At 45.9% G+C, this 24,878-nt stretch overlaps 3 protein-coding genes across 9 annotated transcripts; 2 read left to right on the forward strand and 1 right to left on the reverse strand.

Moving 5' to 3' along the window:
- The first annotated feature begins 37 nt into the window (after positions 1-37).
- On the forward strand, positions 38-7,936 carry PIF1 (PIF1 5'-to-3' DNA helicase). Its single transcript, XM_082228973.1, has 12 exons — positions 38-831; positions 1,583-1,697; positions 2,073-2,198; positions 2,287-2,440; positions 3,096-3,210; positions 3,291-3,397; positions 3,870-4,009; positions 4,506-4,612; positions 5,756-5,843; positions 6,176-6,321; positions 6,848-7,039; positions 7,813-7,936. Exons 1-12 carry the CDS (start codon positions 265-267, stop codon positions 7,864-7,866), a joined length of 1,911 nt encoding a protein of 636 aa, XP_082085099.1. The 5' UTR covers positions 38-264; the 3' UTR covers positions 7,867-7,936.
- Positions 7,864-12,259, reverse strand: SNAPC2 (small nuclear RNA activating complex polypeptide 2). Of its 4 annotated transcripts, XM_082228963.1 has the most exons (7): positions 12,106-12,239; positions 11,830-12,010; positions 11,335-11,448; positions 11,179-11,247; positions 10,666-10,936; positions 9,657-9,776; positions 7,864-8,066 (listed from the first exon to the last, which is right to left on the reverse strand). In XM_082228963.1, the coding sequence occupies exons 2-7, from the start codon at positions 12,004-12,006 to the stop codon at positions 8,047-8,049; spliced, it is 771 nt and encodes a 256-aa protein (XP_082085089.1). In that variant the 5' UTR covers positions 12,007-12,010; positions 12,106-12,239; the 3' UTR covers positions 7,864-8,046. The 4 variants fall into 4 exon arrangements, with proteins under 4 accessions (XP_082085089.1, XP_082085087.1, XP_082085088.1 ...); XM_082228961.1 differs by lacking the exon at positions 7,864-8,066 and having other exon boundaries at positions 8,205-9,776; positions 12,156-12,259; XM_082228962.1 differs by lacking the exon at positions 7,864-8,066 and having other exon boundaries at positions 8,205-9,776; positions 10,753-10,936.
- LOC309535660 (zona pellucida-binding protein 2-like) lies at positions 12,238-21,198 on the forward strand. Of its 4 annotated transcripts, none has more exons than XM_082228959.1 (10): positions 12,238-12,332; positions 13,793-13,870; positions 14,395-14,508; positions 15,517-15,654; positions 16,000-16,212; positions 16,665-16,765; positions 17,187-17,361; positions 18,221-18,391; positions 19,359-19,437; positions 20,711-21,198. In XM_082228959.1, exons 2-10 carry the CDS (start codon positions 13,867-13,869, stop codon positions 21,168-21,170), a joined length of 1,455 nt encoding a protein of 484 aa, XP_082085085.1. In that variant the 5' UTR covers positions 12,238-12,332; positions 13,793-13,866; the 3' UTR covers positions 21,171-21,198. The 4 variants fall into 4 exon arrangements, with proteins under 4 accessions (XP_082085085.1, XP_082085082.1, XP_082085084.1 ...); XM_082228956.1 differs by lacking the exon at positions 12,238-12,332 and adding an exon at positions 12,339-12,535; XM_082228958.1 differs by lacking the exons at positions 12,238-12,332; positions 19,359-19,437 and adding an exon at positions 12,339-12,535.
- Positions 21,199-24,878: the final 3,680 nt, after the last annotated feature.

Here is a 24,878-nt window from a genome sequence, read left to right on the forward strand (position 1 = left end):
CCGCGCCCCTTCTCTTTTTCATTGGCCGAGGAGTTAAATCTCCCGCAGCGCTGATTGGCTGCTGCGACCCCCGTTAAAGGTTTGAATCCGCTTGCGACAGGAGCTAAGGCACGGCTGGAAGAGTTACTTAGGTACATGGGAGAAATAAGTGGCTGCCGAAATCAACGCGAAAGGGAAAGGCAGCAAGAAGTCGGCGTCTTTTTAGTACAGACATTTTAGCTGGTCTCGACTTCTGCGTTGCCTCCTCGTTTTCAGTCGGACGGGATGCAACCAGGCTCCGAAGCGGATGGTCGGGTTCGCTGCACCGTAGCGATCGAGCACCTGGGTGCTGCAGCAGCCCCGAATCGTGTGCTTCTCCGCGATGCTTGGGTCACGCTGGGCCGGGACGAGTTCCAGGAGCTGGTTCTGCAAGTGGCCAGCGCCGCCGGTCCGGGGCGCCCCCAGAACTTCCCCTTGCGGCGAGGTGAAGTGCGGCTGTTCACACGCTTCGTGAAGGAGGGGAAGAGCTCGGTGCAGCTCGGGGCAAACCACAATCACGTGCAGCTGCTGCTCTCTAATTGTCCTCCGGATCGGCTGCGCCGCTTCGTCCACACGCTGCGCATCAAGCACGCAGCCGCCCAGCGGGGGACCAAGCCTGTGGCCGAGCGAACGCGGCTTCTCGCTAGCCGACCGCGGACGTTCGACACGGTGAGCCCGGTGCAGACTCGCGACTTGCAGCAGGCGAGCGCCCGGCAGGCTCTGACTGACGTGACAAGCACCCCGCGGAAAGGTCAGCCCTTACGCTGCGCGTCTCGGAAGCGGATCCGGAGTGAGTCCATCGATGGGAAACAGGTGAGTCGGCTTCTGCCGAAAAGCATGATCTAGCTGGGAGTTGGATCTGCCCATAATAAAAGGATCTCTGGCCGTCCAGCTCTTGTTGGACTCCAACCCCCATCACCCCTGTTCTGGCAGTGCTAGCTGGGATTTCTGGGAGTTGGAGTCCAAGGATACCCAGAGGTTCCCCATCCTTGGCATAAGAGTGGTGGCTAGTTTCTGAGAAGTGGACATACTCACCTGCTAATCCCAGATGCTGAAGTTGTGGTTATGCAAAGTGACAGGTTCATGCACTCCTTAAGCACTTCAGAAACTCACTTAGCAAGTTCCATAACTGAGGCCACCACAGAGTAGGCCCTTCCTCCAATGCATGCTGGTCTTACTGGCAGGTACCTGAGCAGAACCTCCAAAGTAGTATGGGCAAGGTCAAATTATTATTCTATTTGAACGTAAGGCTTCTTTGGTCCAATTGAAATTCAAAGAACTATCCCTCTGGATAAGAGAGGCATTCTCCTCTCTGGCTGCTGTAATCAAGAGAGATGGGATGGAAAGCTCTCATGAGCACTTTGGATTCAGAGGAGTTTGCCTTTTGGGGAATGTATTAAGTTCTGTTATGCAGGCAGAATGTTCTAGGCTCAACCCACATAATCTCCAGATGGGGCTAAAAAACACCCCTGTCTGAAGCTGCTCCCAATCAGTGGATACATTACTGAACAAGATGAGCCACTGGTCTGACTCAACATAAGGCAGGTTTCTGTGCTCTTTTCAGCAGCAGGTGAAGAAGACTTGGTCCATGTGCTCCCAAGCAAAACTCTCCCGGGAACAGTCAATGGTGTTGAATGCAGTGCTGAGTGGGAAGAATGTTTTCTTCACAGGCAGTGCTGGTGAGAGAAGAGGGTCAAGGAGGGTCTATGTGTTTGCAGGTTAGAGGTTGTAGTGGCTTCATCTACTATGGTGGGAATCTCACATTCCTTCTAGACTGAACAAACCTGGAATTTAAGGTATGTAAAGTTGGTGATTCTGATGTCTCCCTTTTTTGGGGTAGTGGCATGGGGCAGGTGGAGATTTATGAGAGGCAGAAACCATTGAGTCGACTTTGATTTACAATCTAGGTGTCACTTCTAAAACTGATCAAGTTTTACACCTGCCTCTTGCCATGTAAATGGTTCCGCTTTGGAGGGAAGTATGAATGGTGCTGGAATAATTGTAAAACTGAAATTTAGATTGTGTGCCTCTAAATACAAGGGCTCTCTCTGTAGGGACTGGGAAATCCTACCTGCTGAAAAAGATCATGGCCTCGCTGCCTCCAAACAGCACTTACGCCACAGCCAGCACAGGGGTGGCAGCATGTCAGATTGGTGGCACTACTCTCCATGCCTTTGCAGGTAACTGGGATCCTGGGAAAGGAGGGAAGCGGAAATGGGCCTAGTGATGGATTACTGCTGATATACTCTTTCCCCTCTCCTTTGATAGGTATTGGGTCCGGAAAGGCCTCCCTACATCAGTGCATTGAGCTGGCTCAGAGACCCGGAATTCGGCAGCAATGGCTGAACAGCCGCCATCTGATCATAGATGAAATCTCTATGGTGGAGGGGGATTTCTTTGATAAACTGGAGGCAGTAGCTAGGTGGGTGGAGCCTTCCTTTTGGGGGATATTGCTGCACTTGCATTAATCCTGTGTGTACATGGCTTTGGGGAGGGTATTAATAGGGCAGAAGACAAAACATTGCATAGTTGTTTTAAAGTTCTGACTAAGCAGGCACTTGATGCAATTCTGCAGCAAACAGTCTCACACTCACAACTTTGCCTATGTATTCTCTTCAGTCCCGCATCTAGTTTTGGTAACGCTGTGGCCAGTGCCCACCCAGAGCCACCAGTCAGCGTTGCCATCTCTGTGCTTCAGTCCTGTCTGTTTCCCATGCTCCTGTCCATGCACCATAGTTCTAATATGACTCCTTAAGTATAATGTGGTCCTAGAAGGGGGTTTGCAGCCACAGAGAGAAGCAGAACTGAATTATATTTGCTACTCTGTCTTAGCGTATGCAGAGCATGTGTAAGTGTTGCAAGGGAAACAGGAACAGGGAATCTTCCAGATGCAATTGGATTACAATTCCCACCAGTCCCAAGCAGCATGACCAACAGCCAGGCATCTTGGGGACTACAGTAGAACAACATCTGGAGGGCCACAGGCTCCCCATCCTTGGTCTAGGACATTGCATTTCTTTTCTCTTGGACCAGAATAAAATCTGCTCCCTGAAGGTGTCTCCATTCTCTTTTGGTAGAGCTGTCAGGAAATGTGAGGATCCATTTGGAGGAATCCAACTCATCGTATGTGGAGACTTCTTGCAGCTGCCTCCTGTCAGCAAATCCTCCGAGCAGCCCAGGTTCTGTTTCCAGGTGTGCTGCTGTTGCTCTTTGTCACTGCATGCTCTTGTCACAGGCTGAGCTATAGTTTGATCAAAGGGTTTCCTTCACAGGCAAAGAGCTGGCGCAAGTGTATCCACCTGAACATGGAGCTGACAGAGGTGCGGAGGCAGACTGACAGGGACTTCATTTCTCTTCTGCATACTGTCCGCCTGGGCAGGTGAGATGCCATCCTCCCCCAGCAGAATATCTGGCTGGGGATATTCTAATCTCTTGGGGATGGAAGTCCTATGTCTAGAGAGACATTACCAAACATTTGAATGCTGATATAGCTGCTTCTGTCAAGTTGGCTGGCCTGCTCCAATACTTCCTTTAAACTCATTGCACTGTTTGAAATTTGGGTCAAGTACTCTTTGAGGAACCATGGAGAAATGCTGGGAGACACTGGGTTTGGAGGAATGGGGAATTTAGAGGTGCCGGGTTTGCTGGGGTATTCGTTCACCTGCAAGCATCCTCGCTCACATGCTAGCGATGCACAGAGTTGATCTCCCTGTTTTGGTGCTGGTTACGGCCTCGTGTTCTCATGGAAAGTAATTTGAATGGGCATAGTGGCAAGCTTGATAGTTCTTCTTGGTCTTCAATGTTTCTCATCAGATACAAATGTCTTCTTAATTTTAATTGTCCCCATTCAGATGCACGGCGGAGGTTACCAGACAGCTAACACTAACAGCTACCCATCGGGTCGAGAAAGATGGAATCTTGGCTACCCGGTTGTGCACCCACAAGGATGATGTGGAGCTCACAAATGCTAGAAGGCTGGATGAGTTGCCTGGTGAGAATGCTGCAATGACTCCAACTGTGACAAGTAGCCCTTTCCTTTTAGAGACAGACTTTCAGCTAAGAGCTGGGAACCAACACTTGGGAACATGCCCTGCCCCTCTTCTTCCTGAATAAAACAACATAAGACCATTATAAAATTAGGCAATACATCCTACTGACGCCAATAGTTAAGTTATCCAGGCCTGATATTCTTGCCACCAGTTTTCGATAGGTGAATACAAGGACACATTTATTTATTTATAATATTTTCTTCTATTGCTGATATCTGCAGAAATGGGAAACATATTATGATATGTATTGTCTGGAATTCTACAGAATTATGCTTTCAGAATAGTGTGCAGAGCCTAATACTTGGAGCTCACAACACCTGGGGCTGTGGAAGGATGAAACAGAGCCCCCTTCCTGCAGCTCAGCTATTGGGGAGTAACCCTTTCCAAACACATCAGGCAGGAGGGATGCAAGTTTTTTACATCTTGTCTGTCTTCTAGGAGAACGAAGGTCCTTCAAGGCAGTGGATAGTGACCCTGTACTGGTGAAAACTCTTGATGCACAGTGTCCAGTAAGCAGCAACATTGAACTTAAGCAAGGTGCCCAGGTGAGCATTGCCCAAGCGAGAGGCGGTTCTTTAGTAGGCAATGGAATTTTGCTTTTTTTGTTGGGGGGGGGGAGGTTTTTATGTTATCTGCTTCTCACACTAGCGCCACAGTCATGTATTCTTCACCTTTCCCATGGGGTCTCACAAAAGGGGTCCCCAACCCTAGGATACTGGAGTCCTCTTGATGCAGAATATGACAGCATAAAGTGTTACAGGCAAATGCTGGCTGGATCTTACAGGAGAAGGCAAGCAGAGTAATGGTAAAATGAATGGTTTCTATAACAAATATCTATTATATAGTTTTTCTGAGGGAGTCATGGTGGCACTTACAGGTAATTGTTGACTGTAGCTTGGAATGTCAGAGCTATAGGCTTGGACACATCTGCAATCTATTTATATGTGCTCAGTATTTCACCTGCTGAGCAATTCAATTACTCATTGCATTCTATTAATACTGATTTCTCTCTTACAAATGCGTGGCTGGCTAGCACTGATTATAGCTTCTCAGGAATTGTTACCTGCACTGCCATCGCTAGGTTGGACAGATCTTTACATGACAGAACCTAGAGTATCAGCTGAGTGAAATGATACTCTTATGGACCCTAGTGGCTGCCATTTGCTTTCTTTGAGCTGGTTGTGCACTGCTTTCGATAACTTTTAAACCTTAAAACTGGGAAGTCAGGCCATGCCAAATGCCACAGAGTCCTTGACTTTTAAGAGCTGCACCCAGCTATTAAATATGGGTGGCAAATCTGTGATGCTGTTTAACTGTGATTGTATTGTAATATTAAAGTTTAACTGAGACCAGTTACCATTTTCAACACATTATTCACTTTATTAGATGGATTACTGGGTTTTTTCTGGTCTCATATGTATGTATTTAATATTTGACTGTTCGTTTGGTTATCTACCTTGTGTGCTGCCTTCTTGAAAAGCAGGATAAGTGTATACAATCAATAACATCCAAACAAGTATGAGGCTTTCCCTACCTGAGGAACAGAGTGGGGACATTCTTATTTGTTTTCAGTAGCAGTTCTTGAGACTCTACTGTTAATGCTGACTATGTACAATAAAGTCAACTGACCGGACAGGTGAAAGCTAGGATGTTTTTCTTCATTAGTAATTTTTACATTCTTTCACTAGGTGATGCTTACTAAGAATCTTGATGTGTCCCAAGGTCTTGTGAATGGGGCTCGCGGAGTTGTGATTGGATTTGAAACAGAAGGAAAAGGTTAGTTTCTGACAGATGCACTTATCACCCATGACTGGGTGTTCTTCGGACTGTGTCTGAACTCTTCTAGATTCACAATGAAACTTTGGTGGGTGCCTCTGCACTGTGCCAGAGGTGGAGGATTTTTTGAGACATAGTTGCTGTTCTTTGCCATCCAGTTTTTTGTACATGAGCTGCTATTCTATTGGCGTCCCATTTGCAAGAACTCAAGTGGGGTGAGTTCTAGGCTGCCTTGCAGTATCTCCTTAAAGACAATAGATATTTGGGAGGTTACCTGGCCCTGACTCCTGGGCATAGGAGATCAAAGTTCTGACTTGGCTCTCTTTATACAGGGCTACCAAAAGTGAGATTTCTGTGTGGCGTCACTAATGTTGTTGGGTTGGAACGATGGGTTTTAAAGGGACCAGGAGGAATTTATCTGAGTCGCCAGCAGCTGCCACTGAAACTTGCCTGGGCCATTTCCATCCACAAGAGCCAGGTTAGTGATACATTGTGTGATATTCTGTACAAGAAATCAAGACAGTAAAAATGTTCCATAATGGGACGTCTGTAAGGAACTTGTGTTTATCTAGGTTTATCTGTACTAAAGCTCCCACCAAAGTTACTATGGTTCTGGGATGTTACCAGTTGGGCCCCACATCTATGCAGGATCTGTAAGAATCTGCTCATTTGCCTTGCGCCCCCCCCCCATGATTAATTATAAGTTAGTGGAATCTAGGCGGATCAATCCTGTACATCAATCAAACTGAAGCTGTTTTCCTTGCAACATGTGGCTGTTCTAGAAACACTGGAAAATCACACCACCCTGCAAACAAAATTATAAAGGGTGAGGGAACTGTGGAAATGTTGTTCAGCAGTGTTAGTTCTTCCTATTTGCCTGGTACCCATTTTGCGGAATCAAGCATCATACATAAAATATATAGGTACTTTACTGTACTGGGGGTGCACATACTTATCAGAATAACTAGGGAGTATCTGCGTCCTGACTTTTTCTCTTTTACTAGGGTATGTCTCTGGACTGCGTTGAGATTTCCTTGGCTCGTGTTTTTGAATTTGGCCAGGCTTATGTAGCACTTTCTCGAGCACGTAGCCTTGCAGGTCTTCGTGTTCTGGATTTTGATCCCAAGGTAGTGAGAGCCAATCCATACGTCTTGCAGTTCTACAAGCACTTGAAGAGAGAAAAATTTCTAACCCAGGTAAAGTGATAATCTGCACTAGGCTACCATAACCATCTGCAACTTAGACATTCTGATTTTGTGTTGTATAAACTGCAAAGGGAGGAGGGTGGGAGAAAGGAAGGGCAATATAGGAGCCTGGAACAAGGGCCACAGGTGACTAATGGCATTGTGAATCAGGGATATCTGGCCACCATTCCTCTGTAACCCTGAAATAGACACAATGCTCTTGAGCGATTATCTGTCTGCAGCCCTAATTGCAAAATTAGAACATCCCTCTCCAAAGAAGAATATACTGTTACAAGCTCATACTTTATTAAAGAAAAAAGTAGTGGAAGGTCATAGTGAATCCTTGCCCCTTCCTTCCATATGACAGAAATGTCCCGTCCCCCCCAGGGGATCACAGTGGCAGAGCAAGCTGATTGGGCACCTGGGGAGGCACACATGCCCTGTGTCCAGGGGCGGGGCCACCCAAGCCGGGGCAGTGGGGCCTCGGAGGAGTTTGCCTGCCTTCTCCCACTCAGCCGCCCTACAGCTGAGGGAGAGGCGTCGGGCGGACCGTTTGGGGCAGTGTGGAGTCTGCGGGCGCCCAAGTCATTGTGTCACTCCCAGGAGAGACACGTGGCTCAGGCGCGCTGCGGGCCCCATGGTGAGTGCCGCCCTGTATTTTGTCACCCCCCCCTCAGTGGTGAAACCTGGGGCGGCCCACCCCCACCACACACCCCTTCCTCCACCCCTGGGGGATCATACAAAGTGTGAGTAGTTGTGTATAATTTGTTACTTTTGTTCTTTAGGCTTTGCTGCACTCCTCTATTCAAGCTAATAAAGAAAATGAAGAAGCTGCCTGAACTTGACATACTTTTATTGCTCTTTGTACTTTTATTGAATCTACACCACTAAGTGGGAAACTTCTTCCATGGAGAATCGGCTCAGCTCATGGATTTTCTGCACTGCAGCTCCTGATACTTCCAGGATCATTCTGTTTTCTAGCATTAGAACATCATCCTGGAAACATTTTCCACAGACTATCATAGTTCAAGAGATGAACCTATAAGTCAATTTTTTAACCAAAAACTGTTATTAGCACGGAAGTAAGATGTTCTGCTATAATACCTTCAAGAAGTCTTTTAATTCAAACATCAGCATTGACAGTATTGTACCTATGGCAAGAGTTTGACACACTGAATAATAAAGAATGCACTTTATTTTTAAAGGACATAAAAGTGAATGAAATTGCTGCTCTCAGTGCAGCACATAATGCATGTACGACATGCCAAGAGTCTGAGTTTACAAAGATGGCACACTAGTCTTCTAGGACCTGCCTGTTACTTACATTCTCTACAGAGGCCTCTTCAAATAAAATAAATAAAGCAAAGATGCTAAATTGTAGTAATTTGTTAAACTATATATGCATGTTGCCAATTTAGGAGCTAGGAACTCCTTCCCAAGTTAACATGGTTCAGTTAAAATTCAGATTTTGAGGAGTGCATTTAATCTATGTTTGAAGTAATAATTACTTAAGGTGCTAGTTATGTTATGTTACAAAGTATGCTTTCTTTCCCCAGTCCCACCAGTTTATGGCAAATACTGCTATGAGCTGTTATGAGTCCAAGTATATCCATACTAATATCTCCTTAATAAAATAAGTACTAATGCTACATGGAGGGTTTACGTTTTGACACAGGCTGCTGTAGCATTTATGCTTCTATGCTATAACATAGTAACTTCATCTTTGCAGTCTTCAGTGCCTACAACTATAACAGTTCAGTATTGTGTTAGTGGTAGATGGGGGGCATTTCTTCCAAGAAGATATACTGCATCATCAAGAATTGCTTAACAGTAACATTCCTAAGCATGTTATAAGTTAACTTTGCCTAGTTTATTTCAGTTAAAGCCTTCATGGATTCTATAGCTCCTCAAACCGTATTGAAGGTAACCCCTGGTGAGCATGTTACAGGTAGAAGGCAAAAGGCACTTGGCAAGTAATATGAGATTATTACAGCTTTGCAACTGATATTTTTGTAGTCCATATATATTTTTTAAAATATTCTGTGACTCAGGAATGATATTCATCATCACTTATTTTACTAACCACAATGATCTGTAGACCAAGGTCAAGATTAACACTCAAGGCCATCTCTGAGCTGCTACATAGCAACTGGCCAAATAAGATCTAGCAGCTGTCATGGAGTAGTAAGACCAGACTTCAGTGTAATACAAAACAAGTATCATACTCATGAGCCAAGGTGTAAAAGAGCAGGTCAGGCTGCTTAACCCCCAGGCTGCGATGAGGGGGATCATGGCTAAGGAAAGCTCAGCAAGCTTGTTTAGTCTTCCCACACATGTTATGAGAGGACATAGTTTGTTACTGGGCAGCACAGAATCCAGTTCTCTCAGTCAAAGCTTTCTTCTTTACGTGCAAGGATAGCTAAAGGAAACAAGAATGGATTCAAAGGGCAGATACCCAGAGTCTTCCAGTCCATGGCAGAGGCAGAAGTTGCATCATCTTTGGAAGTTGTAGGTGAACTACTACTCTCCTCCTGTTGTGGTAAGCCACTTGTAGCTGGCTGCACATGCGGAAATAGCTCCCCATTATTGTTTACAGGCTGGTTGCCCTCTTTCATTCTGCTTCTTTCACCTGTGTAGTGGGTGTTCAACTCTGTGTAACATTTGTGCATGTGACTCTTCAGCTTCTTAAAGTCCAGAAAGCCCAGCTCTTCTGGCAGTGACAGTAGCAAATCTAGGACCACAGCTGACTCTGCAGAAAGCAAGCAAAATGTATGAGGAGAGTGGCTACACTCACTTTGGCAGAAACATAGGCAGGATTTTTTTATCTCCTGCTCTCCAGTTACAGATTCTGAAACTTCACCCTGCCTTCAACATGTGTAACAAATGAAGTAGTAAATTTTCTCACATTAACAGCTAAGCTATTTTAGATTTTTAAAAATTACGTCTTAGAGGTTAAGGATAACTTTCTATATAAGAAGTTTTATTTTAAAAACTGGAAATCTGATGAGAACCTTTTATCTGTTTTACATTATATGACAAGTTGCTGCTTCCTCTCACCTAGGAAAACTCTACCTGTCTCCACGCTCACGGGCCACTCATATTTTCACTGGGGGGTGGGGAGAAACATAACAAACAATTCCTTTCTGAAATGTTTTCCTTAGTCCCTCAAATCCAACCCATCATCCACAACAGTAACCTCAAAGGTTACCCAACTATGCCCAGCAAGGTGGTTGTTGCTTTGAGTAGCACTAAATATGTTGGAAGTTTTGGCAGAAGGAGTACAGTTTTTGGCAGGACACATAGTGTTTCCAGTCCTAGGGGATGCTCCATTTCTGGGAAGCGTTTTTAAGATTTAGTGTCCAGCCCTTCAGCTGAAATAGAACTCCACAGCCGATGACAAAAATGGCACAATAAAGAAAAAGCAACAGAATAAAAAGGAAGGGATGGAATGATTGCAAATAAAACTCAATAAGGCAGTTTCCATAAGGAGAAATGTTTTTGCCTGGCACCAATAATACAGTAGGCATGCTGTAATAGATGTCTTGGTTACCTGAAGTCACATTCCAGTGCAGAAACATTTCTTCCAGGAGCTGCCTGTTATTTTAATTCATTTTGGTCCAACACAAATGCCGACTTACCACATGGTGGGAGTTCAGGTGCCTTACAGCCACGTGAGATCACAGAAAGGTACTTGTAGATCTTTTCAAAGTCCACATGGAACCCACTGTTTTCTGCAGGGGCTATTTCCTCTACATTTGATGATACAGTTGGTTCATGAGATTCTTCATCGGATTTCCTACTCTCACTATGAAGATTTGGGGATGAACATTGAGAATTCTTTATCACCACTGACTTTGGAGGCACGGAATGGAGCAAGGTGAGTGGCTCAGTAGATGCAATTGTCCAAACCTAATGAGTAGAGAAAAAGTCACAATCAAGTATGGACTTTGTATGCGAAGTAGTCAGGGGTTCTCTAGTAAACCAAATACATTTCCCAGCATTAAATCTGTCTGAAAAGTTATACAAGAACCAAGAGAACCAGGACAGAGCCATGTATTTCAGAGACATTTTGTCAGATGGAGACATACAGATATCTTAAATTACTACACCAAGAACAATATCTATCTTATTAAGATCATGGAAAAGGTTACCTGGGAAAAAGCAGTTGCCACAGCATCCTCAAGGGGACCTGTCAATTTCTCAGCTAACTCTGTCCATATCTAAAAAAAGGAAGTGTCAGTTGTGTGAATAGCCCTTAGCTTATGTTGTGCCATATCACATTTCCTACACTTTTAAAACTCTCATACCTCAATAGGTGCTGGAATAGGAGCATCCTTCTGTTTACGCTGGCGATACTGATATTGTTCCTTGACTGCTTCCTTTGCCACACGCTCTTTCAGGTGCTCCACAAATGCCATGATCTGCAAGAGCAGCACAACTTAGGGGACATACATGGAATGTTTTGGGAAAGACAGTATCTATCTTTCTGAAGACATAAAAACTGAGCATTTCTTCAAGGCAGAAAGTTTGCAATTACTCCCCTTTAACTAGGATTTGCCAGTATGAATATGTAGAGGATTAAAAAAGGAGCATAGGTCCTCTCCCAATTCATCCTCCCATGTCATCCCTTATGATTTATCTGCCAAGGCCACCTAGCTCTCGTGGCTGACCAGAGATAGAGTCCTCGTCTCCAAACCCTGCATGCTGGTCATCAGTCCGCCAACTCGTGGGGTTGTTAGGAAGCTCACAGCCCGCCCAAGTTCGAATCCTGCCCTCCACCACGTGGCCACGCCTCAACCCACCTCTTCTTCATCCCTCGAAGGCAGGTATTTCTTCAACAGCTCGGGCCGCAGCGGACCCTGGCCGTGAGCTCTCAAGGCCCGAAGAAGGCGTCGCTTTTCTGGGTCCGTCCAAGCCTGGCTCGTGGGGGCCGTCCTGTAGCGAGCAGGGGCTGAACGCTGCCTGGAAGGCGGCTTCATGGCGCTGAGAAGAGAAAACAATATAAAGCTAAGAACCTAAAACACGCCCAGGGGTGTCAATTGCCACCCGCCCAGCACCTATTCTCTTTAGACCCTCACCTCTAGCTACCCGTTCCTGGCTTCTAAGGCGACACAACGCTGCTCGTTACCTTCCGGTAGTCCTCAGTCCTCAAACACAACGCCGCCTAGTTTGCGAAAAGCCGTTGCTTCCAGGTTGTCGCAATCGGATGACGTATAAAAACGCGCCGACGGGGGCCGCCGAGGACCAGAAACTATCAGAGGCGAAAGCAACCTTAGCAGCGTCTTCCGCTGGGACGGTGGCGGAGGTGGGTTCTAGAACGCCCCGACGTCACGAAGGAGCTCTAGGCTGCGTAGCAACCGCATGGCTCTTGCAGGGATTCCTGAGACCCCCCCGTTCTCACGGGGGGCTCTAGAATGGGGCAGATCGCCCTTAAGTCTGGCTACATGTCTTGCTGGTCGGCCGGCGTCGCTTTGGGGATCCTAGTCCTATTGCTGTGTGATGGGCCCGGTACGGAGAAGGGTGCTGTCGAGGGGCTAGGCTGCAACCGGGTGTCTCATCGAGGATGTGGTGGTAGCACATCAGAGCTGCAGTCGCTTGTGAAAAGAGCCAAGGGCACGGTCTCCTAAACGCCTGCCTGTTATACGAGTTTATTAATTCAATTAACATTCGAATCTGCCCTCAAAAACGGATGGAATCGCCTCGCAGGCAGCTCAGAAACACAATATTCTGGCCCGAAATGGCTCCTTCATGGAGCTAGAGAGCTGAATCGTGAAGTTCAATTTGAGACTTCTGAAACTGAATTTGTATATTGCTATCCTCCTGAGGTCTACCAAATGGTGTCAGGAGCAAGATCCTGGCTGGGGTGGGTGGACAGTACAGAGCCACATTGTACAAAGGTGGCGGTGGGAACAGGATTGGCACCCCATGGAAAAGGGTGGTTCAGCAGGCAGAATTACCTGTTCCACCTCACAAACCATACACTGGAATAAACTATATACACAAATGAAAATGTATTGTAACAATAACTACATCAAAAAATAAATATATAATTAATAATACAACATCTAAGTTACTGCAGTTTAGGGATTTTAACACAGAATTCTAAAACTGGCCAGCGGCAGCCATTAATGCAATCCCATGTGTACTCAGAAGAAAGTCCTGTTGAATTTACTAGGGCTTCCTCTTGGGTATGGTGTTAATATTGCTGCCTACTTTCCAGGTGAGGAACACTGAGGCTGAGAGATAAGTGATTTCTATAAAGTCACCAATGGCAGATACAGTCATACCTCAGGTTACAGATGCTTCAGGTTGCATGTTTTCGGGTTGCACACCGCTCCAAACCCGGAAGTACAGGAATGGGTTACTTCTGGGTTCAGCACTCGCGCATGTGCAGAAACACTAAATCATGCTTTGCGCATGCACAGAAGTGCCAAATTGCAACCCACGTGTGCGCAGACGCGGCACTGAGTTGCGAACGCTGCGGGTTGTGAACGTGCCTCCTGCACAGATCACGTTCGCAACCCAAGCGTCCACTGTATATATCAGTTTTACTTGCTGTTGTGGAAATACTCTGTGTCATCCGGGGATTTGCCAGTATATCCCAATTTAACTCCCGACTCTCCCTGGAGCTCTGGGGTGGGTTTCAGACCGCACAATGTACCATGAAGCTGGGAACTACCGTTTTATGAACACACAGATACAGCAGACAAGTCTGTAATGATACTTTCCAAAGGAGGCACCATGCTGAAGTCTGCTCCTTTTCAGGCTGTGGACTTCACCTTGACTTGTCTGACAATGGAACTGCAGGACTGGCACGTGTTAGAAAGACAGCTGGAGAGATGGGTGAGAATGTAATAAAGATCAGTTCCATTTAGCTGACACTGCACTAAGTAAAATAAACAAGCAATAAATGGGGACATCATCTGATCAGCTCAATCCACTGTGGCCTTGTTTCATCCATCTTCAGTGGCCATCTGATCTGTGCCTTGAATCCATGGCCTTGGCACTGCGCTCTGGCCACCTGAGCTAGCCAAGCGATAGATGATCATTAGATGATTTGAGCCCATTAACACAAAGCCCAACCAAGAACCTTGTTTTCCCATTGCCCTATCACCAATGCCAAATTGATTCTGATTTATTTGTTATTTACTAAATTTAGTAAAAATTTAGTAAAAAGCCCAAGACAGAGTACACAGCTCTTCCACCTTCCATTTATCTTCATGGCAACCCTATGAGGCAGATTAGGCTGAGAGGTAGTGGCTGGCTCAAGGTCATCTAGGGAGCTTCATGGCCAAGGGAGGATTTGAACCCAGCTCTTCTTGGTTCTAGTCAGACGTGCAAACCACTATATCTGCCTATTTTTTCAGACACCATCTTTGTCCACATTGGTGCCAAGGAATTTACTATCCCCTGCAAGTCTTCAGAGATGGATGTTGTGATTGGTATGAATCCCACCTACAACTGGAGCCTGGAAAATGAAGGTTAGGCCTTATTGCTTGGGACTCTAGGATCTTTCAGTAGATGTCAGGGACAGATGTGTGAGGGAAAGAAGAGGATGGATTACTTGGGAAAAGGCACCTGTTGGTGTCCCAGGGCTGCCAATGTTTTTTCTAGAATGATCAGCAACAGAGATTTTTTTGCACCTCAGACTGATTTGAACTTTAGCACCCAAGATAAATATTTCCCAAGCATTTTATGTTGAGAATTAGTTTAGTCTTTCCTATGCCCTCTGTGTCCTTGTGCCTTGGGCAAGAGCCCGTGTTATGTCACTCCTCCTCCTAATGCTACAGAGAGGCCATTATGTGGCTAAATTTGGAGTGTGTGGGGATTGGGCCCTGTGGATTTCATTAAGGAGCCCATCTTTACCTCTTATACCAGTTCAATCCCTGCTTGGGGTGAGGCTTGAAGATGCATGAAAAGGTAACTTGCAAACACATTGATGCATCTGTTAAGTTTCCCAGATGTGAAACCAAGTTGACCTGAAACTGACCACCCAAATTAAAGTCTGGAGAGATTATTCTTCACAACAGGCATATTGGCAAAAACATCAGAACTACTGGAAATGAAATTGACCCAGAGCTCAGCTTTTTAAGGTTCCTGTTACTTAAAAGTTATGACTGAAGCAAGCTGTGAGACAACTTGCTTTTCCAAACCCAAAACTTGGTTGTAAAATAGTATCAGCATGTCACAAAATATTGACTAATTGTACCTGCCAATCTAAGCTACCCAGTGCATGGTTCCTATGATAAGAAAATATGGTGTAGAATGTCGGGATTCCAGAAAGATATTTTGTATGGGCATTCATGGCATAAGGGCAGCAGAAAATAATTAGACTCTCTCGATGCATCCATGTACCAATGAGCTGAGAGCCACATGAAGCTATAGAAGTATTAAAAGACAGGGGGTTTCTCTTGATCTCAGTATTGGTGCCTAAGCTGGTTGTAACAGAACATTGTTCTCCTTAGGCTGATTCTGCCCTCTACTTTCAGGAACCCATCCCCTCAGTGGTGATGCTTCCCTGACTCTGCATGATTTTCATACTGATGACAGTGGACTGTATGTCTGCACAGTCTCCTACACCACGGATGGCCAGCTCCATACTAAAACTTTCTATCACACAGTGGTGGGTGAGTGGATTCCAGATGTCTTGAAGGATAGTGAAACAAAGGGGACTGAACTATTTGACTAGATGGGTGATTGGCTGGAACCAGGAGGAAGCTAGTGGAGGGGGGGGACATATACTGGGAGAAATTTTGGCCTGTGGCCAGACGCTGTGGCCAAACATAGGTGGTTTCTCTCTGTTCTCCTAAGGATCCACTGTCTTTCTTAGGTGTTTACAATTTCTTTCCGTCCTCTTTAACTTCTTCATAGTGGACATGATGTGGAAGATGTGACTTTTGCCGTCTTTTGAGCTCCTGTTTTTGTAGGAGAAGCTGCCTTCCAGATTCCCCTTCCTCTGCCTCTTTCCCCAGGCTACCACATACGTGCAGAGCTGCACGTCCTGCTGCTTTTTCAGTGCAACTCTTGCGATGAGGAATTGACGCACGGGTTCCTGAAGACTCTGCGGGAGCATCTGAGCGAGGTGGTGCACCACCTCCACTGTGAACTTCTGCTTGGCGCCATCAGCTGCTTCCCCACCATGGAGAACCCCTTGGATGAGTTCAACTTCCAGGTAGAGCTTGAAGGTCAGAACCAAGAAATTCAGGGTGTTTCTAGAGGATGGCAGTCAGGTTGGCTGGGTTCAGTCACAGTTTGGGGAGGAAGTGAAGTTTGGAACAGGAGAGGCTTGTGCAGAAAGGCAGGATTTCACCAGCTAGGACTGCCTACTGAAAACACCAGAAGTAAGTGTAGCCTCAGTGTGTGTCTTTGCTGAGAACAGACAGATTTTGGGTAAAGGTACATTCCCTTGGATTGGCCGGAGGAACATTTCTTAAGCAGCAAGGGTGGCAATGGATATGTATCATGATCTGGAGGGTTGCCCTAAGTTGAATTAACATAATTAACTGCATTCATGCAGGCATCCTATAGTGGATCTGTTTTGCCATATCCTGGAATGAGGGTTTGGATTCTGTGTGCACAGATGGAAGAGCGAGCCTATTGGCAAAGGGACTGTAACATATTTGTCATTGTTTTCTAGTATCTCCTTTTGGGAAGGGCTGGGATAAGTTCTGCTCCCCCAAGGCTGATGCACTGGAATTTGATTGTTATAATGGAGCTGTCTTGAGCAATCTGCAGCAGGTACGTCACCAAACCTCATCTCTCCCCTACCAGGAAATAAGTTTGCTGGGGCTTTGTACCTACATATGTTGCTGAGCTGCAAAGGGAAACCATGTCTTTTATCTTCTGGAACAAGGCTAATGTGCATCGCTGCACATGGAATGACTGGGGTTATTTACTTTGAGGCAATACAAGCAAGAATCACATGGTTATGCATATTTCGAAGAAATGATGGGTGCTTGCATTCTAGGCATTTACAATGGAATTGCCACATTTTGTTCACTCACTCTTGTGATGACCCTGTCATCAGATTCTTATACTTCTCTGTTTTCCCTGCAATCCTGTTTTCCTTCCTTTTTCAGAAAAACAGATCAATAACAAAAAGCAGACCTCCCAGTCTTCCTTCCCCCACTCTTGAACCACCCTATGCATCTCCCTACAGGCCGAGGAAGCAATAACCATATTCATGGAGAACAACAAACGTTTCCCCTTGGGAGAGGCGCCCACCTCCCGCACCTCCTTCGTCAACACCTTTGTCAACTTCCTGGAGGGTGGAACATGCCTGGAAGGTTATGGACAGACCCCGGAGCTACAGGCACGCTGTCCCGACTGCTGTAGTGAGTGGAGCAGGTGATCCATGAGCTGCTGCCTCATCCCTCCTCAGACGCTGCTTCTGGTCCCATAGCTGCAGTGTTTGTTCATGCCACTGGGAAGCCTCTCGCCACATTTGTTCTTAGCTGTCACCCCAGCCTTTGCAAACCCAGTGCCTTCCAGATGTTTTGGAACGCAACTCCCACCAGCCCCAAAACATCTGGAGAGCACTGGGTTTGTAATGGCTCTCTTCTCTCTACCTTCCTCTAGAGCAGTGTTTCCCAACCTTGGGTCTCCAGCTGTTTTTGGACTACAACTCCCATCATCCCTAGCTAGCAAGACCAGTGGTCAGGGATGATGAGAACTGTCATCTGAAAACAGCTGGAGACCCAAGGTTGGGAAAGACTGTTCTAGAGTTTCACTGTAGCTCTGCCAGGTGCCCTTGGGCTGTGTACACTTTAGTTTTCACCCCTCGTGGAGCTATATTTCTCAGCAACCTTAACAAACGACAGTTCCCAATATTTTTTGGGGGAAGTCACATGCTTTAAATGCATGGTGTGTACACAGCCTTGGATCCGATCTGTAATTCCATCCAGTCAGAGCTATTTTGTCCACCTGTTTAACACATTGCGCTAAGCATGACTCCCTCGACTCCAGGAAGAGACACCTTCTCCACAACTCCTTTGAGGAGCACAATTGAAAAACGATGCCCCTTGGGTAGGGCTCACACGGTATGCGGCCAGCTTTGAAATCCCTCTCTCCCTAATCCCTCCCCACCCCTCCAGCTTAGCTGATGGAGGAATGAAACCTGTGTGCTGTCTATATTTCAGGCTCTGCTCCTTTCGCTCCCCCCTCCATGCCTTTATCTGCCATTTTGCTTGACAGCCGCGTGCCCTCCTGGAACATATAGTGTGTCTGCAGCTGGAAATTGTGTTCCCTGCCCAATCGGAACATACAGCCTGCGCTATGGGGCAACTGTGTGCATTCAGTGCTACCACAACGGGTCAACCTTGCACCCTGCTGCCAGAACAGCTGCAGAATGCATCAGCCCAGAAGGTATGTATCAGGTGGGAGACATGAGGAAGGGCTTCCTGAGAGACCTCTCTGGATTTTCCAGCACTAGTTCTTGGATTTAGCATGCTGAGAGTCAAGCTAGATGCAACGTAAAATATGTTCAAGGTTTTAAAAAATGCACATAGCACCAGCTGTGTGGCTGGGGCTGATAAGTATCATGATTGTAGGGGGTGAAGGGGGGATTTTAACACTTTCCTTGCCACAGTCCTGAGAAAAATCCCTCCTCTGAAGTTGGGAAGATTTGCTGCAAAGGGGAATTTCTTCCCAATGGAAATACTAGCTCCAGAGGAGGGATTTACTTCAGTCCTGGATGCTGGACTTGAATTAGTTTCCTTGGTTCTGTGTTTTATTTAAAAGGTGGCCCCTCACCTGGGTAACAGACAAAGTGATGTAGAAGTAAATACTTACCACAAGACTCTCAACAGGAGAGTTAAATTTCACCTCCTGTGATCGTGTTAATTATCCATCTTCCCTAAGGTGATGCTCTGTATACTTAATGCCCCCTCAGACCTGTATGTTAAATCCAAAGACAGATTTATCTTCAGATGGCTATGTTCCACCTCCACTATTGGCTGTTGCACTCATGTCCTGCTTGCAGGCTTCCTGCAGACCTCAGTGAGAGCAAGATGCTGAAGGAGGTGGTCCTTTGGCCTGATCTAGCAAGGCTTTTCTTGTGTTCTTAGGTACCTAGGAAACAGTGCTCCTAGACTGCAACCATATATATGAGCATCTAGTGAGGGAACAGTTCTGCGCATGTGTGAATTTGGTCCACACAGTGTTTGTTTATACTGGCTGCCTATTTCCCTTTGGCCTTTCTTTCCACTGTGATACTTAAGCTCACCTCCTGTTTAACTTAATAGAGGCAGGTGCTGCTGCTGGATAGGCAGCTTGGCTCTGGGTGCTCAAGAGAACTGGCACTCTTGAGTGATCTGTGTCTCTTTCCACGCAGTCCCTCCAACACATGGGTTTCCTGCTCTGTTGGTGATCTTTGTCGTCCTGCTGCTTACTTGCCTCTGTATCATTGTGCTGTGAGTTCTGTGTTTTCTTCTTTCCTGTCTAAGCCCACTTCTGTAAAATTTGGTGGGCCAAAGAGATGTGTGGCTGGTCATTAAGTGAGGGCAGGGTCCCAAGAAATGGCAGTGGCTGTGCAACCAGTTATCACAGATAATTGGGGGTGGGGGTGCCTAGGGAATGCCTCCACTACGGGATCATATATCTGCACCACCAGTTCTCTACTTTCCTGGCTTCTGGGACTAGAGTGCACCAAACAGGTATTGCTTTCATTCCACCTTTGCCCTTCCTCTGAATACAGCCCCCTTGCATAGTTTTCCCACATGCCTTTCTACAATTTCATTATTATCACTTTTCAGTAACCACCACCTGATCCTGGCCAAGATACCCCAACCAGCATACCCTAACCCAGGGGTTAGCAACCTTTTTCAGCCATGGGCCGGTCCACCGTCCCTCAGACCATGTGGTTGGCCGGACTATATTTTGAAAAAAAATAATAATGAATGAATTCCTATGCCCCACAAATAACCCAGAGATGCATTTTAAATAAAAGCACACACTCCACTCATGTAAAAACACCAGGCAGGCCCCACAAATAACCCAGAGATGCATTTTAAATAAAAAAACACATTCTACTCATGTAAAAACACACTGATTCCCACACTGTCGGCGGGCCGGATTGAGAAGGCGATTGGGCTGCACCCGGCCCACGGGCCTTGGGTTGCCTATGTTGGGATACTGCCAGGGAGACAAAGTCCATCATGGCCCCAAGCCGTCTGCCGGACGATCCATCGATCTCCCGTAGGCATGCAGTATCAGCAGTTAGTGACATGAGTTTCCTGAAATATCTTGCCACATTCCACAGCTCATGCACACTCTATCAGCAGATAATGCACAGCAAAAGTTGCACTCAGGAGAGCATTATTTACAAGTTTTATTCAGCGTTGATCAGAACAAAGAAAGACATGACTGCCTGCGTCAGTGTCTCCAGACAGAGTGAAACAAAAGCAATAGAAACATAAACATCCTGTGAACAGGAAATACGCAGACTCTGTTACTCTCAAAGCCTGCTCCCTTTTAAGGTGGAACGGAAATATCCTAACAGCCTACCCCTGCCCTAACCCAACAGAGTTCTTGGGCACTTTCCTATGAATCTGGCTTCCATATTCCTTATATGTGTCCCTCCCTGTATTTTGCTCATGGGGTTCTGGGCAACCAGAGCTGTATGGGAGGGGTGCCTACTAAGATCCACATGCCTTATGGTAATAAAGATTCCCTGTCTCTGTGCAGCTGCTGCTGGTACTTCCGTCGTAGAAGGAAGAAGAAACAGGATTCTTTTCCTAAAGGTGATGGTGAGACCAAGCAGGAAAAAGAAGTCACAGTCCTTGCTGTTCCGGACTCCCCAAAAGATGACTCTCCCCTGTTGCCTTCTATCACTTTGGAGAATCCTGACAAAGATGACTCTCCCCTGTTGCCTTCTCCCACTTTGGAGAATGCTGAAAAAGATGACTCCCCCTTGTTGCCTTCTATCACTTTGGAGAATCCTGACAAAGATGACTCTCCCCTGTTGCCTTCTCCCACTTTGGAGAATCCTGACCAAGAAGGTGTCATGTTTCCAACTCCTCCCAATCCAGAGGAAGAGCCAGGTGGGGCTATTTTGTCACCCCTTTTTGAGCTAGAAGAGCAGCCTGTTATTGAAAATGTTGTGTTCCCATCATCCTCACCTGTCTCAGATTTTGAAAGTACATGACTCCCAGTAAATTCATGTCCAACAAACAGACCTGCTTCACATGTTCTTAAAGGTTGTTGATAATACTAACCACTTGTTCCCTTCCTCAAGGTCTGGGCCCTACAAGGCCTCCTATTTTCTTGAGTTGGGTTCTGCATCTAGAAGATCATGGGAGAACTGAAAACTTCTTCAGTCCTAGCCATAACACACTGCACCCCAGTCTCCTAACAAAACCAGTGTTGGAAGTGAGCGGCCTGAAAGGAAACTGAGCTAATCTTTAATTTCTAGAGGGCATGGAGGGTTATGCTCAGACTGGGCAAGCAACTGCAGTGAAGCGGCTGAAGGCTCTAACCTAACAGCACCACAAATGAAGCAGCAAATCCTGCAGTGGTTGTTTTATGCTTCTGGCTATTACCCAACCGAGAAGATGTCAATATGTGGTGGCAGCACTGTGGGCTGACCTTTATGAATGGAAGTTGAAAAACCAAGCCAGTTCATTTTGACTGAAACGTCAAAAACAGCAGACTCAAACTCCTCTCCTCCTAGCTACCAAAGGCCTGAACAGATACACGGCTCCTTTATTATTTATGGAGGTGAATTTGGAGACAACTCAAAAGCCTCAGGGCCACTACTGAGAAGGCCCTGCTCCATTCCACAGCAGTTCTGTTGAGCATTGGATACACGGGGGGTGGGAGGGCTTTCCTGATCATCTTAATAGGTGAGGGAGCTCATATGTGGAAGAGCACTCTCTGAAATATTCTAGAGCCTTTCCCTTGTCATTCTGTCCTGTAGTTAAATAACAGATTTATGATTGGGGATTGCCTGCCTATAGGGAGAGCAGCCACAGTTCTAACTTTTACAACTGTTCAACTGTGTGGTGGGGTTTCTACCTCTTATAAGAACATCTCAGAGTGCCCACAAGTTTTCAGATATTTACAGCTCCCATGGAATGGGTAAATTGGCTTAAAGTCAAATGCATCTACTCAATGCAATCTGATTAAGCAGATGTCAAGTCAATTCATTTTCTGTAGGTCACACGCAGAAGAAATCTGTTACAATGCAAAATACAAAACAGAAGCAAAGCCTGAAAATTGCCACTGTTTCCCCACTGTTTTGTGATTTCCCAGAGCCTTGTAACCCCAACTCTAGGTATCTCCTCCCCACTTGTATTCCTTAGCAAATACCTGTTATAATTCTAGCTCCCCTGTTACTAGTTTTCACTATGATCTGGGTATGCTCTCCGGGCTCATCCCTATGTTTTCATATTTGTTCAGCATAAACAAAGCAGTTCCATTTTATATTGGTTGATGTAAAACATAATCTCAGATCAAAGGAGTTCAAAACCTTGCACATTATGTACTGGGACGTATGTGGGTTTAGCTGAGGTAATCAATTTCAGGCACCGGCAAAGTAAATCAAGAGAAAATGCCAAGCCTCAAGATGGAGAGATACTGTACTCCTCATCAAGTGACATGAAGACATCTTCAGGTGAATGCATCAAGCAATCTGAAATGCTACTCGACTGAATGGTACTTGGCATTAATGGTGCACACACTTCAGGCAGTTAAGGCGTTACCCAACACAGCCCCATTGGGTGCTTACAAATGAGAAAAGTCACGTTGAAGGTAGACACGTACACGTGAACTGGAGTTTTAAGAGTACTCTTTTTACACTTGTATCATTGAGATCCAGTGTGGTGTAGTGGTTAAGAGCGGTAGTCTCGTAATCTGGTGAACCGGGTTCGTGTCTCCGCTCCTCCACATGCAGCTGCTGGGTGACCTTGGGCCAGTCACACCTCTTTGAGGTCTCTCAGCCCCACTCACCTCACAGAGTGTTTGTTGTGGGGGAGGAAGGGAAAGGAGAATGTTAGCCGCTTTGAGACTCCTTAAAAGGGAGTGAAAGGCGGGATATCAAATCCAAACTCTTCTTCTTCTTCTTCTTCTTCTTCTTCTTCTTCTTCTTCATCATTGCTAACCAGATTGCTCAAAAGTGTGCCCCAAAGTTTTTTGTGGGGCTCACTGTCTTAACCCAGAAATTATCTTCAGGTCACCCTGCAGGTCTCCTGCCCCTTGGACCTTTTGTTGGCAACAATATTTTTTTTATTTTTATGGTAGCAATAATTTGAAGCACATCCCTCCCCTTCCTCCCCAAAAGAGTCCTGGGAACCGTAGTTCAAGGGCGCTGCGAATTGTAGCGCTGTGAGGCGTAAACTACAGTTTCTAGAATTCTTTGGAGGAAGTCATTTGGGGTTGGGAATCTTGGAGGTAAAAAAACTACTGGGGGAGGGGGGGTAATAAATGGCCCACAGGTTTCCACCCCTGCCTTAGATCATTTGAAAATGAAATGAAAGCAATTGTGCAATCCATTGCGGCAAGAGATTATTAATTTAAAACATATTAATGTTTCAAAGCAAGGACTCATTAGTGCTTTCCATTAGGGAGCCAGTTTAAAAATAATAATCCATGCCATCAATATCAAGCTAACACAAGTCAGTTCTGTTTTCTAAAGGCTGATGCAAAAGATCTGTCTTGTGACCACGATGGACGGTGGGGGAGACTCACAGTGTGACAGCTTCAATACTTATAAGCTGTACATCTGAAAGATATGGTTGGCTTGGATGGGGAGCAATCACTTCAGAGAGGCTGTTTTCAATGTTACATCCATGACAAATTTAAACTGCTCTTTCCTTTAGTGTGGGTTGAATAAAGCCCAATTCAGAATTACTGTAGCTTGGGAAGACGGCTGTTTTTGAATGCTAAGGTGTCCCAATGGGCCTGCCCACCTGGTTCCAAATACTACTTCAAAATGGCCCTGGAGTGGCATAGGATGAAGCCCACCAAGCAGGTAATTTTGCTTCAAGCCCAAGTGGAGGCACACAGGTAAGGCAATAGTGACATCTTGTGGCTGTGACCATTCAAGTCTGACCTTGGTTTGGTACATAGTTCACTGCGGAAGATTGCCCTTTGTGAACGGAATGGATGAAGTTAATTCTGTTGTCTCTCCATATGCAGGACAACCACAGTGTTGGGGCTACCCATGCCTGTTCTCCGCTGCAAAATGCAGATTGACATTGCAGAGACAGCAGTGCATATGTCTTGTACATAGGCAGTATTAATGGAAGTTTGTCTCCCTGGAGACATTGCTTCAGCTACAGGACTCAAATCCTTTTCATGGGAAGCCTATGGACTCCATGCAAGACTCTTACCCATTCATTTATTTATTTTCAGCTGTTTCCTGTGCATGTGTGTGTGCATAACTGGCATCTCACACACACACACACAGAGAGAGAGAGAGAGAGAGAGAGAGACGCACACAGAGCTCACATTTCTTTCTTTGCAGCATAAGTTTATCAACAGAGCCTCCCTTTGCAGGAGTAGTCTACCCCTCCAACAACATGTTTCATTCCTATCAGTTTCCTTACTGCTCTTCACATGTAGACACAGGCAGAGACAAAGCAGGAGCTGTGCTGTATCCTTTTATTCTGAATAGCTTCCTGCCCCACCTCACTTGGTGAGTCAGAAAAAAAGCCAGCTGCACATTCAGTTCCATAAATTATATGTACACACAGAGAGATGCACACTCAGGGGAGGAAAGTTTGGGGTGCGGGTGGGGAAATCAGCAAGTAACTTTAAAAGAATACGTTGCATGCCAGTTTATTTGTCTCAAAAGGTATCATTTTTGGCATCATTGTCAAGTTATTGGGTGCAAAAATAATAACAACGCAGGGGT

The sequence above is a fragment of the Podarcis vaucheri genome, assembly GCF_965113315.1.
Source record: "Podarcis vaucheri genome assembly, chromosome: 6".
NCBI lineage: Eukaryota > Metazoa > Chordata > Lepidosauria > Squamata > Lacertidae > Podarcis > Podarcis vaucheri.

What these genes read in the sequence shown, in the direction of transcription:
- PIF1 (XM_082228973.1), top strand. Translation starts at nt 265, where the DNA reads ATGCAACCAGGCTCCGAAGCGGATGGTCGGGTTCGCTGCACCGTAGCG. An exon ending in AGCCCAGGTTCTGTTTCCAG is followed by an intron (nt 3,211 to 3,290) that starts GTGTGCTGCTGT and finishes TTTCCTTCACAG; the next exon opens with GCAAAGAGCTGGCGCAAGTG. An exon ending in TTTCCATCCACAAGAGCCAG is followed by an intron (nt 6,322 to 6,847) that starts GTTAGTGATACA and finishes CTCTTTTACTAG; the next exon opens with GGTATGTCTCTGGACTGCGT.
- SNAPC2 (XM_082228961.1), bottom strand. Translation starts at nt 12,006, where the DNA reads ATGAAGCCGCCTTCCAGGCAGCGTTCAGCCCCTGCTCGCTACAGGACG. An exon ending in CTTCGAGGGATGAAGAAGAG is followed by an intron (nt 11,449 to 11,829) that starts GTGGGTTGAGGC and finishes CTGCTCTTGCAG; the next exon opens with ATCATGGCATTTGTGGAGCA. An exon ending in ACCTGAACTCCCACCATGTG is followed by an intron (nt 9,777 to 10,665) that starts GTAAGTCGGCAT and finishes TGCTTTCTGCAG; the next exon opens with AGTCAGCTGTGGTCCTAGAT.
- LOC309535660 (XM_082228956.1), top strand. Translation starts at nt 12,442, where the DNA reads ATGGGGCAGATCGCCCTTAAGTCTGGCTACATGTCTTGCTGGTCGGCC. An exon ending in TTTCTATCACACAGTGGTGG is followed by an intron (nt 15,655 to 15,999) that starts GTGAGTGGATTC and finishes CTCTTTCCCCAG; the next exon opens with GCTACCACATACGTGCAGAG. An exon ending in TGCCTCTGTATCATTGTGCT is followed by an intron (nt 19,438 to 20,710) that starts GTGAGTTCTGTG and finishes GTCTCTGTGCAG; the next exon opens with CTGCTGCTGGTACTTCCGTC.